This window comes from Vombatus ursinus, unplaced genomic scaffold, assembly GCF_900497805.2.
Source record: "Vombatus ursinus unplaced genomic scaffold, bare-nosed wombat genome assembly UNPS02000749.1, whole genome shotgun sequence".
Classification (NCBI taxonomy): Eukaryota; Metazoa; Chordata; class Mammalia; order Diprotodontia; family Vombatidae; genus Vombatus; species Vombatus ursinus.
Genome location: NW_020940527.1, coordinates 24,088,116 through 24,109,239, shown reverse-complemented (window position 1 = coordinate 24,109,239; position 21,124 = coordinate 24,088,116). Strand labels below are relative to the sequence as shown.

Sequence of the window (21,124 nt, the reverse complement as noted above, 5' to 3'; positions counted from 1 at the left end):
ATAATGTGTCTTTTAGCCACATTCGAGGATAGCAGGGTGAGAGCTAGGGTTTCTTACACTGAACTCTCTTCTGTAATATACTCAACGATTCCAGGCTCTGACACCTTCATTTGGTCAAAAACATAAAAGCTAGACCAGGGAAGGAAGCAAAGAATCACATTGTTCTTAACTACCTTGATGATACCAATCAATCTGTTGTTTTTCTGACATAGCCCATCAGACACTGGCAAAAATAGGTATCCCCTCCAACATACTCATATGTGGTATTCTAGAGGGAGCTCAGGGAGTTCTGAGTACTCTCAACAGCCAACCATTTGCATACACCAAACTATCATTTATGTTCCCAACTCTTATCAACCTACCATAGGGAGAAGGAGATTTTGGCAGTGTCTGTAACCCCAATTCAAAGGCACCTTTGGGTCCAGCTTTCATTTCATCCTTTTGGTTTTCTCACCAGGTTGAAAATGGAAGACACTGAGCTTTTTCAAAATGGAAAACAATGTGTTGTCACAAGGAGATTCCTGGAAAAAATGTCAGAGAGCCTATAATGGGAACTAAAACTTTTTTTTGCCATTTGGGTTTGGGGTGCAAAAAAAATGAGATTTACTCATGGCTTGGCCAACATTCCAACTTTTTTAAAAATCTCTACAAACAAGGTAAACACACACACTCTGAGTTTGTTAGGCTTTATTTGGGTCAAGAAAAGGCAGGCCTGTCTTGTTTCCCTCAAGAGAAACAAGGCGACTCCTATGATTTGCTGCTTCTATCTAAAATCCTTAACTATTCTTGAGAATTCTCACATCATTTTCTGCTGCTGTAGCATCACAAATACCTTAAGACAAAGGCTCCCAGATTCATCCTGTCTGTGTACCAGCAAAGTTTCTTGGCAGCCCTAGAAATACTGCAACTCATTCTATCTCAGGGATCTTCTCTCCTAAAATTGCCATCCTTCTTTCATTTTCCTATTAAAACTCATACAAGGACATGAGGGATGGGGTCCATTTTCAATGCCTGTGGGCTCCATTAGAGAAAATAAAATTCCCCAGAGAATGCAAACCCCACCAGGAATAAAACATTCTCAACTCTGCCCACAGGTCATTATCAATAGCCACTTCCTTAAAGATTCCAAATTTAGTAATTCTTTCAAATACACACACACACATATTTAGCGAGACATATTTTTACAAACCTCCATTAGCTTCTCACTGATTCTGACATTTGAAAATATACATGCAGAATAGTCTACAATCTTTGGCCAAAAATGTACATGCCGGCTACATGAAATATTTCTCATAGGAAAACAAAAATTATCGCAACTAAATAAAGAACAGAACTGGCAAAAAAAATTCAGCAGGGTACCGCTCTGGTGAATCCAAAACTTCAAACTGCTAACTGATGTAAGCCAGGAACTCGCTGTGGCGGGAGTCAGCGGACCTCAGCAGCCTTACCTGTTAATATGAGGTTACTGTATGTGTTGGAGAATTGCTCCTTGAGGAGAACCAAGTGCATCTGAGCGGCCTTCTCCCTCTGAAGCTCCAACATTACGTCTGGGTGCTGGGCGATCTTGCAGCCCTTCTGCTTATCCAAGGCAACGTCACTCCGAACGATGTCTGCAGGAAAGAAAAGACTGGGTAGGCAACAAAAATGAAGCCCCATTCTACCAAAGAGCAATTCATTTAGTTAACAGAATGAGAGCCGAAAGCCCTAAGGCAGAAAGTGCTATGAGCCATTGGGTGAAAAGAGCTCCAGTGGCCTGCACTCCCCACCAAGAACCATGTGACACCATGTTATGGCTCTGCTGTTGCTTCTGACTCTGGTGTGTCCTGCCTTGGGCCAAAGGTTATTGGAGATGGAACAGACTAAACTGAAACATTATGAGCTTCAAAAGGTTAGGAGGGCAATAGGGTTCTAAGAACCAGAATCCATGCCAGAGTTTGCCAGGACTAGGAAGGACTGAGTAGCCTCATCTGCTATGCCACATTTGGCAATGAACTTGGGAAAGGGAATGTTTTGTAGTTACCTCTAAGCCCACTCTCCTTCTCTCCAGGGGCAGAGGTGGTACAAGGTCGTGTCATCTCTTTCTTTTTTGGCAGGGAAAGGAGGGGAGTAGATGCATTTATATTTCTGTTCTTTCTATATCTCTCAGCAAATATCCTTATAGTAAAAGCAAATTGATGTTAATTGGTTAAATGAAAATAGAGTGCTCATCACTGTGTTAATTGCTGCTGTAGAGGAGATTCTAACTGTATCTTCAGATGACAATACATAAATTTCATCAAATCTCAATGGAGACTTGGGAAGAACCTTAACAACCATCTCATCCAAAGTATACATAAAACGAATCCCATCATAACATATCTGACAAGTGGTCGTCTAGCCTTTCATGAAGACCAACAAGGAGAAAAACATACCACTTAACAAGGCGGTCCATTCCACTCTTGAGCAATTCCAATGTTAACGAGATCCTTCCTAATATCAAGCTTAAACCAGCCTCTCAGCAACTTTGGCCCATTGCTCCTACACCGGAAAAAAACAAAAACCAAAAAAAAACCACCTCCCAAATCTAGTCCTCCTTCACAACAGCCCTTCCAATACTCCATGACAGTTACTGTGTTCCCTCTGCATCTTCTCTTCTCTGGGCTAAACTGGCCTAGTTCACTCAATTGACCCTCATATAACAATGGACTCAAGGCTTTTCACCATCCTTGTTGCTTACCTTTGGACACTCTCCAGCTTTTCCATGTCCTTCTTAAACAATGACATCCAGAGCTAAACCCAATACTCCGAACAAGGGGAGAGTGAAATAAAACAATTGGAACTTAAGCTATTCCTGGAAGCTAAGCTTCTCTTAATGCAGCTCAGGATGGTTCTAGATAGACAGATAGACAGTCAGACAGACAGACAGATAGATAGATATGGATATGCATATGTATGTACATTTTATTTATATATAAGGGGGTACAGTTACATCCCATTGTTTACCTCTATAGAGCATGTAGTCTACCAAAATCTTCAGATCTTTTTGGGAACTGTCATCTAACTATTTTATACTTGGGAGATTGATTTTTTGGTACCTAAGTATAAGACTTTACATTTATCCCTAACGAACTTCATCACACTAGACTTTGCCCAATTCTATACCTGTCATGATGCCTTTGGATCCTGACTATCACCCATTGTGTTAACTATCCTTCCCAGATTTGTATCATCTCATTTGAAAATCTAATGAGCATGCCATTTGTGCCTTTATTTAGACCATGAGTAATAAATGTTAAAAAACATAGGGACAAGCACAGATCCAGAGGGGAAGACCACTGGGAATCTCTACCCTACTGATACTGACATTTTAATCAGATCTGAACAGAATTAGAACTCTAAAAGGTTCGCCCACCCAGTGTCATTTTTGGCAAATATCTCTGATTTGTTTCCAATATTCTTCCTTAGATTTTATTTGCTTTTCTCTCTCAGTCATTTCATTTCAGTTTCTTGGTTTACTCAATTCACAGGGACATGTTGTTTCATCGCTCATGTTGTTCTACATGGAAAATTCATTGCCTGAGTCCGTGTACTGCTGACGTCACGTCTCCAACCTTCTGCAGTCTGTGTTGGTTGAGAACTGCAACATGTTTGACCCAAGACAGGAGGACTGTGTTCAAACCCTGTGCCCCAGCTGTCCCGTGGGTTGTCTCCATTAGGTCTCCCCTACTATCTTCCAGGTGCCTCAATGGTGAAGCAGTACTCAAACTGATTCGATTTCATTCTTTCAATAGAGGTCATCTGTGGGTCACTGATGAGAGTCAGAAGTTCTGGAGTCACTTTGCAAATCCGCCTCTTTCACAATTATTTTCCCATTAAGGGCAGGCTGCATCTTATGCTTCAGTTTAATTTCACTCAAAGCAGATGTACAATACAGAACTGTAAAAAATAGCCTCTTCTATAAAGAAACGCCCAACTAGGATGCTTCCCATCAAGTAGGGGACCTTTTGTACCCAAAAGTCATTGTCTTCTGAGTACTTATTATTGCAACCAAAAAACCAAGGAATTCGGTTGATTCATGTGGGAACAAATGATAGGGCTGGAAAAAAATCTGGAATGTAGCTCTAGTGACTTTGAAGTTCTGGGTAGGAAACTGAAGGGCTTGGGGACACAGGTGGTATTTTCATCTCTTCGTCCTGTTGACAGTTCTGGCTTGGGAAGAGAAAGGAGGTTATAGGAAGGGAATGGCTGACTGTGGAGGGTATTAGCAAGGAAATGGTTTCCTAGATCACTGCCTACAATACTAAAAAGCCAGGCTCCTACTGAGGGTCCAAGGCTGGAAAGAATATGTTTCACTGGAGACTTACTAGGTGGACTGAGGGAGAACTCAAGATGAATTCTGAGTCAATAGGTGGGAAGAAACTAATCTCAGAACCAGCGACTGTAGAAGACAGCATGGGTGACCCAGAAAGAACAGCAGAGTAGAGAAGGTGTCCAGTGATGTCAGCAGCAGATAAAGGAAGGTGGCTGAGTATATCAGTACTCCTAGCCTAAGATGTCCAACTTTTTGTTCAGTCCTGAGATTTTTTTGATATGGGGAGCTTCTAGTGAGGAAACTCCCTTAAGTAATTTTGTGGTTGTTGTTGTTGACTTGTTTCAGTTGTGTCTGACTCTCTGTGACCCTATTTGGGGTTTTCTTGGCGAAAATACTGGACTGGTTTGCCATTTTCTTCTCCAGCTCCTTTTACAGATGAGGAAACTGAGGCAAACAGGGTTAAGTAACTTGCCCAGGGTCTGTGTTTGAGGCCATGTTTGAACTCATGAAGATGAGTCTTCCTGATTCCAAGTCTAGTGCTCTATTTATTGTGCTACCTAGCTGCCCCCTTAACTAATACAGATCAATAATTGTTCTGCCAATTATAATCTTAGACATTTGCCATGGACCCTGTGAAGGTAAATGACTTATCTAGCCAGACAGTGTCAGAGGAAGGACTGGAACACAGGTCTTCCTAACTCTAAGCCCACCTTTATCCCCTATGCCATGCTGCCCCACCAGATGTATATATGGCACAGGTTTAAAAAAATGAATTTGAACATTTTAAAGCAAGACAGTTTAAAAATTTTTCCTATGTTTCACTGACACCTGATGGCTGCTATACATCAATTGAAGTTTATTTTGTTCAAAAGAAATAGATCTAATAGAAAAGAAAACAGATTAAAATATATATATATATGTGTGTGTATGTATATGCATATATATATATGTATATACATACACACACCTATGCAGAATCTATGAACCCAAGAATGGAAGCATGGGTAAGAGCATATGGGTGAGAATAATAGGAGAAACTAGAATTATATTATTCTGAGGGTAGAATATAAATCACTTTGTCAGATAAAAGATATGGATGATCATTTCCTAGTACACAAAACTTAAATGAAGACTAGCTAAGGCATTTTTAAGAAATTCATTTACCCTGACATTTGACAGACGTGTTGACTCTGATGAAAGGAGATCCCTACTGTACTCTCTGCAAATTTCTCGTAGCACTTCACTTGGATCTCTCCTCTGACTTTACGTCCCCCTTCCTCGCGTTAGAATTAGTCATGTACTTGTTCTTCACCCAATTAAATTACAAGTTCCTTGAACTCCACACCTATATCATACCTCTCTTTGTATCATTAGCCCCTAACAGAGTGCTTGGCATAAACAGGCAAGCAGTGAATGTTCACTGAATTGAACTGAATCACTGCAAAAATTTGCCTCTCAGAAAGTAAAGGAAGCAATATATTTAACTGCCAGATTTAATTCTCACCAACAAGGAAAAACTAGTCTATCACAACTGAGTCTTGGTACTAAAACCTTGGAAGGAAATATTCCAGATCTCAAAATATCAAAGAAAGGGAGCACTAGCCAAAGTCAGACATTTTTCTAGATTTTAGAAAAAGTTTCAAAATGATTCCAAAAGTAAAAAATGGTACTATGCCATCCTAGGGGACTCTAAAAGAGAATACAGATCACAAAGGATGCAAAGTTCTGGAGGCAGCTGGAGTGTGACACCAAACACACTGGATTTGAGGTGGAAGACCCAGGATCAAATCTTGAATCTGCTGCTTAGGACTCCTGAGACCAAGGGCTGTCATTTACCTTCTCTGGGCCTCAGTTTCCTCGTCTCTAAAATAAAGGTATTGAGCAAAACAATCTCTAAGTTCCCTCCCAGTTCTAAATCCTGTGAAGTGACATTATGACAAAATGATGACAAACAGCCCCAAGGAAGAAGAATGACAATGGGGACAGGATTAGATAATAAACAACAACTTCCTGGCTGTGCAGAAAGCTCTCTGATGAGTTCAGATTTCAAAAGAATATTAAAAGATAGAAGGAAACAGGGATATGCTAGAGCCAGCCGCAGAGCCAGTTGTTAAATTTTCAGTGTAAGCATTTATACCTTGGAAATCAGCAAACACTACAAATTAGGACTTGATTTATCATTTTGTTGATTGCCAAGACTTAAGAAAGTGATGGAGAAAAATGTTAATAACGCAGATTAAAGGTAAAAGTGTATCATGCATTTTCCATAGTAAGTTGTTAAACATTAATCAGCACACTCCTGGAAAAAGAGGTACATAGACAAGAACAAATACAAAAGAGTAGCATAAGCCTGTATAAATATTATCCTGAGGGTTAAAATCTAAAATGAACTAAAACTCATGAAAAATGTCAATAACAACAAAAAGGGTTTTGTTAGCCATGTTTAGAGGAAGAAGAGGAAAAAAATGTCATGCTTGAAGAAAATGTTAACAACAATAACAATAATGATAATAATAACTAACATTTATATGGTGTTTACTATGTGGTAAGCATTGTACTAAGCATCTTACAATTACTATTTCATTTGATCTTCACAACAACCCTGGGAGGAAGATACTATTATTATATAGGATACAATGTTAGCAGGTGCCACAGAAAGGGCAAAACTATTTTGGTTTGCCCATAAAAGCCTTCAAACTAAAAACTACAGGTCACACAAAGTGAAGGGAAAATTGCAGTCTGAGGTAGGTGTATATTGTAAGGTGAATATGTGATAGTAAGATTGTACCTATCCACTTGAAAGAAGCTCAAGGTGAAATACATCACAGAAAAAGAGAAGATACTCTCAACATTCTCTGGGGAATCAGGGAGAATGGAAAAGGTACCAGATTACTGGAGGAAAACAATTATACCAATTAAAAAAAAAAAGGTGAATCATAAAATTGTGTAGCAACAAACTTAGTAAAAATGTAGTTTATATGACAGATGATTTGTGGGCATTTAGAAAATGACGAGTAGGCATCATCATGGATTCACAAAGATAAGCCATGCCAAACTAACCTCATTTCCTTTTCTGATAGGCGAAGTCACAGTTGGTAGAACAGCTATACCTAAAAATTGCTGTTTAATGTCTCAATGTCAAACTGGAGGAAGGTCTTTAATGAAATGCCCTTGAGTTCTATCCTCTACCTGTGCTAGTCCCATATGTTATTAAAGACTTCAACAAAGACACAGAAGGCACAGCCATTACTAGCAATGTTTGTGGCTGGGAAAAAACACCCAGAGTAAACAGGACAAAACAGGGCCTGGAGATGTCAGAACATGTCCCCATGGTTGGGGAAATACCAGGAGGGCAAGGCCAGGGAGGTACCTGGCTGGAGTACGGCTGCCCAATGTAGGATGGGAGAAAGAGGAAGCTACGCCCACTGGTACCTTTCTTTTTAACAAATCATTCTTGCTAACTAGATACTTAACTGATTTGTTTCAAGCCCTCTAAACTTTGGAACTCTTACCAAAGCCTCAGTCACCCCACCCTAGTTATGGCTCTGATAGAATCACAGAATCATAGATTTAGGACTGAAAGGGACCCCAAAAGTCACTGAGTCCAATTCCTCATTTTACAGATGAGAAGACTGAGTCGAAAGGGCTTTAACTGGCCAGCCCAGAGTAACACAGGTAAAAGTGTTGAGGTACACTTATCTAATATGTAGAGTGTACAAAAAAGAACAATTAATGCCAAGCTTCAAAGCTAGCTTAACATGCTCAAAGTTGAGCAGAAACCAAGATAAAATTTAAGAAGCATAGTGTAAAGTCAGTCACTGAAGTAAAAAAATTAATTATATGGCTACAGAGAAGAAGACATTTCACTGTAGATTAACTCATGTATTAATACCTGATAAAATCAATTGACCACAAGTCCAATATATGTCAACACTGTGATGTTGCTGTCCAAAAAACTGACACAATCTTAGGCTGAATTAATGAATTTAGTGTCCAAAGGCATTGTGGGAAGACTCTGCTGAGGAGACCAAGCAACCACTCAAATAGCCACCTAAAGCCATCCCAGTGGACTTTGTGCTGGTCAGTATCTACAGTATTGTGTTCAACTAAAAGTTATTGAAGTGAATTGAATCTGATCACTATATTTTGAGAGGGATGTACATAATACATATATGTATATATGAAAAGTCTGCATATATACATATATGTATATATACACATACATGGGTATATATGTTTATATGTATATATGTGTGTGTATATATATGTATATATATATACAATCCTCAATTTTTATGAGGGTAATATTCCTAGAAAAGGGCAGGAAAATTAAAAGCACAAATATTAATACATTGAACCTACAGGAAACAGGAGGTTAGGATCCCACCACCACCAAAAACCGTAATCTTTCTCTAGAGATTGATGAAAATATACTTTTCTGCATGCAATTCTTTATAACAAAACATTAATTTTGATAATATGTACTTTTCTAACACAGTAACCATGAAATAATCCACAAGATGCAGTACACAAAATAAAACTGGTAACATGCAAAACATTTTTTCTTGCTAGAATTCCCTAGATTCTGTAACCTTTGATGCTAACATCTCAACTAAAAAAAAAATTTGACTTCAGACAATATTCACCTTTCATAACATATGAAATCTACAGTAACATAAATACTGTACAACAAATAAAATTCTTAAAACTAAAATTTTTTTAACCCCAATCTCACCTTCCACTGTGTGAGATGGCAGCATGAGGACAATGTACTATATACTATACTACTGTGAGCCTCTCTATGTGGGCCACCCTCTAAAAACCAAGGGAGAGGTTGCTTGGACTTCAGTCACTGCTATTGGAAGACTCTGGGATTGATGAGATCTCAACATCACCTCTGACACTCTGCCCTTCACAGCTAGTGAATGGCGTTAGAGATCATGAAGGACTCGCCCACTTGAAATACTTTCCTCTTTTTTTGCAGATATAACTAATCTCAATTCATTAACACCAAACTTGCAGAGGGCAACGACTGCAGAGTTTCCAGCACAAAGTTTATCCTACACCTTTACTTTCTCCCTAAGCCACATCACTGACTTTGTATGCTTGGACTTACAGCCCAAAGGACTTGCATTATGCTTTGGGGGCATAATTGCAACACAAAATTTGGATGTCAAATGCAAACAATGAAAACATGCAACAAATACACAGGGATCTCTTTACAAATGGTAAGGTAAACAAGACTAGTGAAATGCCTCATAGGATACCAGATATTCCATAACTTGCAGGCATGGAGCCACTCATAGTTTTCTCTAATGCATCGCCACAAATGTACGCAGTTGCCAATTTGAAAGTAAAAATGAGGTTACAAATAAAATCACCTGAATGTTTGAAGTCACAAAAGTTAGATGTGCAAATGTTGAGGACTGACTGTACACGTAAATATATCTATCTGTCTACCTATCTATCTGTATGTGTATATATGTATATATGTATATATATATTTCAGATAGTCAACAAGTATTTATTGAGTGCATATTATGTGCCAAGAATAGTGCTAAGTTCTGGGGATGTAAAGAAAGGCAAAAGACAGTGCCCTGCCCTCAGGAAGCTCAGACTGTAACAGAGGAAACAATGTGCAAGCTACTATGTACTTAGAAAATATACACTGTATAAATGGAAGTTAATCTCCAAGATAAGGTACTGGGGTGGGGGAGGACCAGGAAAGGCTTCCCTCCAAGTATGACCAGAAAGAGTCTAGAAATCAGATTACCCAAGGAGCCTGTGGGCCCAGAAAAGCGGAAATTAAGGAGAGGTGCAATAATTACTGTCAAATATTGTTAGAATTAATATGCAGAAGAGGTAACCTGCTTCAGAAAACAGAATCAAGTTAAACTCATAAAAATGGTAGATTGTGGTCCAACAAGAGAAACTAGAGGGGTCCAGTGATATTTGCCTTTAAAGTAGGGAACTTATATTTGAAAGGGGAAATAAAACATGTACATAGATTAAATAAACACAAGATCTCTTCCAACTCTAATCTGTGATTTTGTGAGTATTTCTGTGTCCTTTGATTTTTTTTTCCTGTAAGGATCAAAATGACTGCAAGTGTTTTATTCAAACATAAAGCTATTTACACATCCTCTTCCAAGATATTTCCCACGTCTGTCATCTGATAGTAGGTCACCTTCAATACCTACTTCTTCATTCTTCTCCTCCAATCACCTTTACCCTCCTCTACCCTTTCTGACCTATCACAATTGCCAGCCCCACCTGTACCACCTCAACACAACATCATGACATTGTGGGCATTTCATCCATTTCCTGGTTATATTCTGGGCCCTCAGTCTCCTGCATCCCAATTCTTCTGGCACAATGTTCTCCATCCTGCCTCCTGTCACCTACCCATTAACATTTAATTAATTCAATTCAGCCAGCTTTCAGAGGGAGCACATTGTGGACATGGGAGATGAGATCTCCTTGGGCCAAGGTACGGAGGCAGAGACAATGCAGTATATGGACAACAGCTACCGGGTCACTGACAAGAATGCAAAGTGCATGAATGGAAGCAAGAAATAGGAAATGGGGCTGGAAAAGGAAGTACGAGACAGACTGTGAAGGGTTTTAAATGCCAGATGGAGAGGTCTGCATCCAGGTTGTACCTCTCTCCATCCCCAGCCACTCTCCGCTCCCAACCCCTTTGATCCCACTCCATCTGGGGGAGACTCGTCTTCACCATCAGACTCTTCTTCACCTTGTTCCTAAGCCTCCAGGCCCCCAATGGAACATGAAAATCTATGCCCCACCTCTCAGCATAGCCTTTCTTCTCCCATTCCCTGCAAACTGAGGAGCAGTTTGCCATATCCTATCCCCACCCCTGTAATCTCTACGACTTCTCTTCACCCTCCCCTCTTTCCCAGAAGTTTTACGGTAAAAGACGTCTTTACCCCTCTGCCTTCTAGATCTCACTCCCACAGCCTTTCCTTTCCCTGTGTAACATCTTCAATTACAGGTTCAGAATCTTACTTACACTGATTAAACTCAGATCACACATTTAGAATTGGAGTGGACCTTATGAGGTCATCTTGTCCAGGCCCCTCATCTCAGGAAAACTGAGGCCCAGAGAGGGTCGCCTAAAGTCCCACAGCAGCTGAGCTAAGATTTGAATGCAGGTCTCCTGACTCCAAATTCAGCCCTATTTCCATTGCACCAAGCAAAAACTCAAGTAACTATTCATTGCTTTATTTTGTGCCCAGACACACCATCAGCTTCTCAGCCTCTGATTATTTCTTCAATCTATTTAAAAATGCCCAGGGCCTTCCCTAACTTAAAAAAAAAAAAATGGAGCCTTGCCCCACTTTCTCATTCAACAGTCACATTATCTTCCTTCTCTTCAGAGAAAATTCTGAAATGTATGTAATAATTTTAGTTTATATTTCCTCCCTCCTCTTCCTAGTTTACATTCTCTTCCATACCTCCCACTAATATCACCAAATCCATTCATTCATCAAATAGTCATTAATCATCCATTGTGTGCATATCACTGTGCTAGATGGGGAGATAGAAAGTTTAGATAAATTCAAATCTTCCTGAAAGTGAAGGTGAACCGAGATAAGGCTTAGAGAAGGGGTAGCCTGCAGTCGATTCTCTTGTGACTTGGAAGCCTTGGGATGCAGAATTTTCTGCTTTCCTGTTACTTTGTCCTTTGAGTGACTGGCTGGGCTGACAGAGATTGCCGGAGAGGCAGGTGGGGCAGGCATCATTGAGAACAAAGAGATAGTTGTAATCATCTGGTTGAGTGATTCAAGATATAATTATCATGTTAAGTAGCTGACAAAAACAACAGCAGCATGGAACAGGGGCAAAAATGGTCAGAGGACCTGCGTTCAAATCTTCAATGCAAGAGGCACTGAACTGGTCGGATCCTCGATCCCTCATCTGTAAAATGAAGGCGTTAGATTAGATGACCTTGAAGATACATTCCAGGTGTAGACTTATGATCCCAATGGTAAAATGGTATGGGTGATGTCTTTTGGTTGGTGTGTAAATTGGATTTACGTGAGGCAGAGTTGCACAAAGTCATCAGCCTCACTCTCTCTTCCAGAGTCATCACAGTCCAGTGACAGGAGGGAGTCAAGACGACTGGTGATGGCCCAAGATGCAGTGGATGACCTTGGTGTCTTCAATGTCTAACTAAGTTCTAAGACCTCCACGGCATCTGCTTCAGCTGCCTTCACGGCCATTGGAACAAATTGTTCTCATCCGCCCATTCCACCAGGGCAAGTCTTCACACACTTGGGGTAGACACTCTGCTGACTCATCGATGGGTTTGAGACCCCTCAGTTACCTTCAACCTGGCTTAGCCTGTCTGCCAAAATGGTTTACTGGGGTGTGGTGGCTGCGCATGCCACAGCTCCTTGGAGCCACAGGTGAGAGTTAAGGGATCCCAATACAGAATATCTGCAAACTGACCCATATAAACATATGGCTGTACTTTATAAAAATAATTCACATCATTTGTTTTCTTTGTTGGTGTACACACTTTAAAAAGTCATATGATTTTACATCTTTTTTTTCTTTGTACCTCCAGAGCTAGCATATTAAGAGCTTACTAAATGTTTGTTGATTGACTGACAGACATCACATGCCTTCCCTAATATCCCTCCTCCATCCCGCAACCGAGCCTTCCATTGTAAAACAAAAAAGAGTTAGACAAGACCAGCAAAGCAGAGCCACCCTGTATCTGGTAACTTGCAACATTCCATGTCTGCAGTCACACACACACATACACATCCCTCTACCAAGAGGAGGAACAAGGCATTTTTCTTCATCTCTTCTCTTTATTTATTAATTTTTTTTGGTGAGGCAATTGAGGTTAAGGGACTTGCCCAGGGTCACACAGCTAGGAAATTTCAAGTGTCTGGTGTGAGATCACATTTGAACTCAGGTCCTCCTGACTCCAAGCCCGGTACTCTATCCACTGCACCACCTTGTTAATCATTACAATTAATCAGAGTTTTGAGGCTGTTCAATTTCTTTCCATTTACATTATAATAGTTATTGGATGAAAAGTTGGGCTACAGTGGAGAGGGCTGGTTCTGAAGGGAGGGAGATCCTGCCCTCAACACAATAGTTGTATGTGACCCCAAGCAAGTCATTTAACCTCTTGTTGCCTGGAACAATGGACCAAGCACTAGACTTGAAATCTGAGAACCTGGGTTCAAATTCCAGTTTATCCACCTACTACATGGGCAGACTTGAGGAAACAACCGAGCCTCTCTTGGACCTCAGTTTCTTTATCCTTAAAATAAGGGCCATGGACAAGGGACCTCTAAGGTCCCTTCCAGGACCAAGCCCATGACCCAGCTCTGAGTAGTCTTACAAGCTTCGGCCATTTACTTTTTCCCTTGCAGGATTCTCCTGCGTGGGCCCCTAAATTTCTGTACTGCATACCCTCTGTCTTCCCAGAATACTTCCACATGTGTTTACATGACTCCAGCCGCCAGACATTTTCAGCTAATTCCATTTCTTAATCTCTAAGTCTAACCTATGTAAATAGTACTAGATTTGGAAGTCAGAAGACCTGGGTTCAAACCTAGCTCTATATATCCACTACCTGTACACTGAACAGGCCACGTAGACTCCGTGGTCCTCCATGTTCTTCCCCATAAAACAAGGCAGCTGGACCAGATGGTGTCTGAGGTCTCTGCCATCTCTAAATCCTATGATCCCATTTCCTGGCTACACAATATCTCATCCCAGCTGTCACACTGACATTTTCAAAATAAGATAATCATCACTCATGCTAAACTTTCACCTCCGGGTCCATTTTTCTCACTGCTGTCACAAACTTGGAGTCATACATACAATTTCTTCAGTTCACCACCAAGTCTTGGCAATTCTTCCTTCACAGTAGCTATCAGAGGAATCTCTCCCAAAATGTTCCCATAGTTACAGAATGGGTCCCTGACCTCATCGGCTCTAGTCTGGAGCCTAGTAACAGTAACACCCAATGGTTCCAAGTCCCTCAGTCCTAAGGCTGGACCCTGGGAGCCTTGGAATTGGCCTCAGATTTGGAAGGTACAAGTCGGCTGCATCCAGCAGCTTCACCAAATAGGGGAAGGAGGACGGGGAAGTGCTGGGCACCTGAATTAATTTTGTGTAAGGCCAGGTTCCATCGGTGGGTTCTCATTTTCAAGAGCACTGGGTACTTCCATGAACTTTTTTTTCCCCCTGTCTTAGTCTGAACCTTAGAACATTTCTGTTTGCACCATGATATCCCTCAAAAGGCAGAGGATTGGGAATTAGGTTCTTTTGGAGGAAAAGCTAGCTATTCGGATCATAGGATTTCTAGCTGGAAGGGATGCCAGACACCATCCAGACCAGTCCCCTTGGTTTTTTCAGATAACAGTGGCAATGAAAAGAAGACTGGATTGGCTTTGAAATTAGAGAACATTGGTCCAAGTCCTGGTTCCCTCTGGGACATCAGGCAAATAATTTAATTTGTTTGAGCCTAAGTTCCTCATCTGTAAAATGGCCAAATGACTTCAAGTCCTTTAGCTCTAAATCTATGATCCTGTGACTTTCATTTTCAGGGGTGTCACCACCTCACTTCCTTTAAGTCAGGAGTTCTTGGCATAAAATCCATGAACTTGTTTTGTTTTTTTTCAAATATCTGTCATTTCAACATAATTGACTTCCTTTTAATCCCTCTGTTGTGCTGTGTGACCCTGGGCAAGTCACTTAATCCTGTTTGCCTCAGTTTCTTCATCTGTAAAATGAGCTGGAGAAAGAAATGGCAAACCACTCTAGTATCTTTGCCAAGAAAACTCCACAAAGAGTCAGACATGACTGAAATATAACTTCCTTGTATGAATTTAAAATATTATTTTGAGAAGGGGTCCACAAGTTTTTAACAGACTGACAAAGAGGTTCATAAAATTTAAAAAAGTTTAAGAACACCTGATTTGGAAGGTGTTTTATTTTCTATTATTAAATATTTTAAAGGTTATCATAAAGTCCTTTGCCTACGATTAGAATACTTTGGTAAAATGCTCATCAGGCAGCTTTCACCCCATGATGAAGATCAAAGAAAATAACATGCTTTCCCTTTCAGTTACGCTTATCTCATAAAAATAAAACTATTTATTTAAATTATTAGGTTAATTAACATTGTCAAATATTAACACAAACAGTATGTTTAAATAGAATTAGAACAAAATTTGTGGAAATACAAACACCTTAGTTGCATTTAGTACCTTTTTCATTAATTTCTGACCACCATCAGTAACAGCTTAATTTAACTTATTCTGTCATCAGGCTTGACAGAAGCTGACCCGCTCTGAAGCCTAATCTAACCAGGAGTTATAACATCCTCTCAGAGTCTGTCTTAAGTCCTTGCCATTTCTATTCAACCTTTCATCTTTGCTAGAGTGAGGGCCCTGTCTCCTTCCAACTTAAGGAAAAAATGTTAAGTTGTTTATCCAATTCTCCCAATCAGCTCTCTAAACAGAAGGAGTTCCTGAATCTTTCCCTAGCACAAGCAGAAAGAAAAAAATGACAAGCAAACAAAGCCCCATCGTGAATCTGAACATTTCTCAGCATGAAGCGCCATGATTATCTTTTTTTCCAATCAGTTTTCCTGGAACCACAATGACTCTGAGCACTTTCCTCCCACCAGGCACCTAACGACAAGAGCTGTACTGATTGATTTTCACTGAATCACTGTGGAATGGTGGGATCCAGGGACCAAATAACTGTTTTCTGCCAAAGACTTTTTTTTCTTTTAGCTCTTAAGAGTTTCAGTCTCTAAGCTTATCAGAACAAAAACTGTTAAATGTATTTAAATAGAACCTAAGGTTTTAAAATGGAAATCATTTCTCTATACCAACAGTAATAGATGATGATTCTACTTTAACGAATCTATAATCTCATTAAGGTGAGTACTTTATACAGCAGTGCAGTTTGCAATCACAGGATTACAGATTTAGAGGTGAACGGAGTCTGACAGGTTTTTAGTACAGTGCCCTCCCACATGCCCATTTATTAGATGAAAAATTTGAGGCCTAGAGAAGTGACCTACTGAAGGTCACATACCTAGCAAATGGCAGTCTGATCTTTGAAATCCAAACCCAGTATTCTACCCATTGTAGCACACTACCCTTCACACTGGGCCACGCTTCTCACTTGGTGTAATTCTTGTCCATGTCCTTCTATATATCCTCCCAGAGGCTCTGCCCAATGTACTGAAGGCTTTCTTCTCATTTTTCTAATATTCCAAGGATACCAGTCCAATGCTGAGACTATAATAGGATGTATTATATCCAAAATGCTGGGTATGGAGTCAGAGAACCTGGATTTAAATCATAGCACTGCTATTTAATGTGTGTGTGTGTGTGTGTGTGTGTGTGTGGTGTGACCTTGGGTAAGTTATAACCTCCCTGGGCCTCGGTTCCCCCACTTTAAGATAAGGAGGAGGGGGAAGGAAGGTGGAGCTGCACCTGATGACCCCTGAAGTCAATTCTATCACATCTATGATCCCTTTTATCTCTAAGATCCCTTCAAAAGCAAACTCTATAATCCTATGTCGCCATTACTTCTCCTACAATGCCTCTCACCCCAAAAGCTTCCTTTACTGTGCATTTTCACCTCCTTGAACTCTTTGTGTGTCTTTCCATTCCCCTTAGGCTAGCTGCAATTTTTATTTTTTCTGAAATTCTATTCCATGACTCACTGTCATTACTAGGAGAAAACTGGAATTAAAAAGATGAGTTTTTGTAGCAAGAAGAAGCTCATGGAGGCAGTTGAAAGATTTCCCAAAAGCAGGCTAGCCCACTTTCCTCCTTTCATTGAATTCTGGATGCAGCTCACAGTCTCCATGTGATATCTGCCCAAGGTGGACCCCAAATAACCTAACTCGCTAGGCTACGTGTGCTGATCTAGGTAATATCCATCCATTCTTCATCCTGGTGGGGTTTTTTTCCCTGTAATTATGCTTGAGTAGTCTGGAATCTATGGTGTGGTCAGGGATATTTTTTCTTCAGTTTTGTATGCCGTTCCGGTAATGAAAATCCTCTCTTCCCCTAAGATGGAACTCAGGCACCAGCTTCTGCATCAAGGCTTTTCTCATCCCCCCATTGCTAGTGCCTTACCTCCCAGACCCCCTTCCATATAACTACTCTGTGTGTGCGTGGACACATACACATATACACAGGTGTGCATATAGCATGTATATATACATGTGTGCATATACACCCATATGTACACACACACAGTATGTATAAATACATAGGCATATATACACACAGGTATATATGTAATATATATACTATATCTATATCTATATATATATATATACACACACACACACACAGTGTATATAAATACCTAGGTGCATATATGTGTGTGTGTATGTATGTATATATGTGTGTGTGTGTGTGTGTGTGTATATATATACACACACATATATATACACAAACACATGTATATACATATATTTACACACAAGGGTATCTCAAAAATCTTAGTGCAGTTTAAAGCTGTTAAAACTTATAACTGGGGCAGCTAGGTGGTGCAGTGGATAGAGCTCAGGCCTTGGAGTCAGGAGGACCTGAGTTCAAATCCGGCCTCAGACATGTAACGCTTACTAGCTGTGTGACCCTGGGCAAATCACTTAACCCCAATTGCCTCACCAAAAAGCAAAAAAACAAAAAAAAAAAACAAAAAAAACTTATAACTACATTAAGATTTTTGGAACACCCTGTATTTCTATAAATACTTGTCTCTCTCTTTAGGAAATAATCTCCTCTTGAGGAGAGGCTATTTCTTTATTTGTACTTGTATCCTTGGTGCCAGCACAGTGCTTGGACATAATAGTCACTTAAATATTTTTGTTGTTGTTTTTGTTGTCATTCAGACATGTCTGACTCTTCACAGCTCCATTTGAGGTTTTCTTGGCAGAGATACTAGAGTGGTTTGCCATTTCCTTCTCCAGCTCATTTTACAGATGAGGAAACTGAGGCAAATAGAGTTAAGCAACTTGCTCAGGGTCACACAGCTAGTAAGTCTGAACTCAGGTCTTCCTGACTCCAGGCCCAGTGCTATATCTACTGTGCCACCTATCAAACTATAGCAATTTCTTTTTTTTTCTTTTCTTTTTTTTTTTGAGGCAATTGGGGTTAAGTGACTTGCCCAGGGTAACACAGCTAGTGAGTATCACGTACCAACTTCCTTGAAGTGAAATTTTGAGGTTCCAGAGAGAAAACCCAACAGTCCAATGATGTAATACTTTTTGCAAAAGAAAACTGACTAGCCTTTTTGCTTCTAAATTTTTGTCAATAATTCATTCCAATCCCAAGGTATCTGGCCTCTTACCCTTAGCTAAGTGTCTACCCTCCACCAAATATAAGAATTTAAACTCGGAGAGAACAGGGGTCAATCACATCCTGCTTGTCTCGATTACCAATCCCCCCACCCTCGGGGTCTTGTCAGAAATGGGACTTTATTAGGGACTCACAGAAATCACTGAATTGAATTCTTGGCATAGATTTCCTACATGACGACACATGACAACTTGTTTTCTTAGTTTATTTTATGTGTTGGGAATTGCACATTTACATTTTAATCTCTACTTTCGTACACTTTCAAAGAACTCAGGGTGGGGGCACTATACTATACAGGCAGAGCTGGGTTCTAGACCTGCCCCAAACACTAGGAATGGAATCTTAAAAAAGGCACAACCTCCCCATGCCTATTTCCTCACCTGTAAACTGAGGCTGGTGCCACAAGGCGGTGTGGTGGGTACCGCACTGGACTTGGGAGTCAGGAAGACCCAAGATCAAATCCTGCCTCAGAAACTACTCTCTGTGTGAACCGGGGCAAGTGACTTGACCTCTCTCATCTGTGAAATGAGGGGATCAGACTCCATACAAAGGTCCCTTCTGGTCTACGTCAATGGTCCCATGATCCTCTTTGTTATATAATTCAAGCCTCACAATTGCTATGTGTGGTGGCAGCTAGGTGAATGCCCTGGATAGAGCATTAGGTTTGGAATCAAGAAGACTTGAGTTCAAATCTAACGTCAGACGCTCACAAGTTGTGTGTTCCTGACCAAGTCACTTAACTATGGTCTGCCTCAGTTTCTTCATCTACAAAATGGAAATAATATTTTCTAACTCTAGACTCACAAGTCTTTCCACCATCCCCCTGCAAAACCTCGCCTTCATCTGCCACCCCACAGCCTGCCACCTACCCCTCCATCTGCATATAATTCAGGAATTTTTTTTTACCTATTTTTATAGGCCTCTTCAGCCGTCTGGGGGTTCTGTATGTGTCTGGGGGACATGAGTGTGTCATTTTGATGCATTAGCTCCTTGAGGGTAGGAATGAGGTTTAACTCACAGACTCATAAATTTGGGGCTGGAAGGGACCCCCCGAGGTCATTGGGGCCAACCCGGCTTCTTTTACTCACTTTGAGCAGCTTCCAAACAGCACCAAGATACTTATTAAGTGTTTCTGAGAGTCATGGTAATGATGATTTCCAACAGGCCCCAGAGTCCTTTTTTCTATCCAGGCAATTATTGCAGTTGGCCCAGGCACCGTGGCAAGGCAGCGGTCCCCTGCTGAGAAAGGGTTCATCACAGCTCATAGTGATGACGAGTCCTGTCTTCTTCCATAGCCCCCGTGGAGAAATGAATCAGAACCAAAAGCCACTTGGAAACGCGAAAATACTCCAGGGACAAGAGGAGGCCCTGAAGGAAACAGCAATCCTGAAGACTGAACCAGCAGAAACAGGCATGATTCGGAGGACCAAAATTAGCAGGCAGGCAGGCAGCACTTCTCTGGTTCTGAACCATGCAGACGACAAAGCCTTCTCAAACCGGGGTCTTCACAGAGACCCAACTCTGGGGGCAGGTACAAGATCTGGCCCAATTAATGCTCTTTAATAAGGATGGGGAAGAGGGAGGCAGGCGATGTGATAAGGTGAAAGTCTACCCAGCCTACTGTCTTTCTGTGGACTACGGTGGAAAAGATTTCCCCTCTCTGTGACTCAGTGTTATCTTCTTGGAAATGGGTAGAACTGGCAGTGGACAAATCACTTTATAATGCTTTACAAAACTTAATCTGAATTTCCTCAAAATAAGGACAACATGTAACACGGTGAGGCTCGGCAACAGCCGAGGTTAAGTGGAAAGTGGAAACTTAGGGGGGAACCTCCAACGGGAAACTGGAACCCAGAATTCACAATTAGAAACTGTCAGTGATCATCCGTTCCAGGCCTGTGTCGGAGAGGGAGCCAATGTGCCCTCATGCAGATGGCTTTGGAGCCGCCTAGTGGCTGCCTCGGGGGACCTGATATGGCACAGCCTCGGAAAGGACGAAGCTTCCCAGCACTGGGCCCTCACTGGGCTGTACAGGGCCGGGCCATGGGTTTCTCCCACTAGTGCATGAGCAGCGGATCAGTTAGGAACTCAGAAGATCCTAAAATCTGGGGTCTGTCTGGTGAACAAAATATACCTACATCTGGCACAGAAAGGAAGATGGGCTGTGAATAGAACACTGGACCTGGAGTCAGGGAACCCGGGGTTCAAATCTGGCCTCAGATGCATAACCTAGCTGTGTGACCTTGGACAAATCACTTCACTTCTTCTTGCCTCAGTTTCCTCAACTGTAAAATGGGCAGCAGTTAGAGAGGAAGCAAAGCACAGTGGTTAGTCATAGCAATGCCTCCGGGCCAAGAAAACCTGGGCCTGTGACCCATGCCAGCTTAACCTCTCTCAGAGCTCTAGGTAACACTACAAGCATAAGTTGTAGACAAATTGAGGACCTACATTG

The 21,124-nt window shown here is 41.0% G+C and overlaps 1 protein-coding gene across 1 annotated transcript in view; it reads right to left on the bottom strand.

Annotated features, from left to right (window-relative positions):
• HPSE2 (heparanase 2 (inactive)) overlaps positions 1 to 21,124 on the bottom strand; it is a 703,572-nt gene that overhangs the window by 622,928 nt on the left and 59,520 nt on the right. Inside the window, exon 3 of the mRNA XM_027857706.1 lies at positions 1,449 to 1,610. Within this exon, the coding sequence (XP_027713507.1) occupies positions 1,449 to 1,610 (162 nt within the window). The remainder of the gene's footprint in view (positions 1 to 1,448; positions 1,611 to 21,124) is intronic.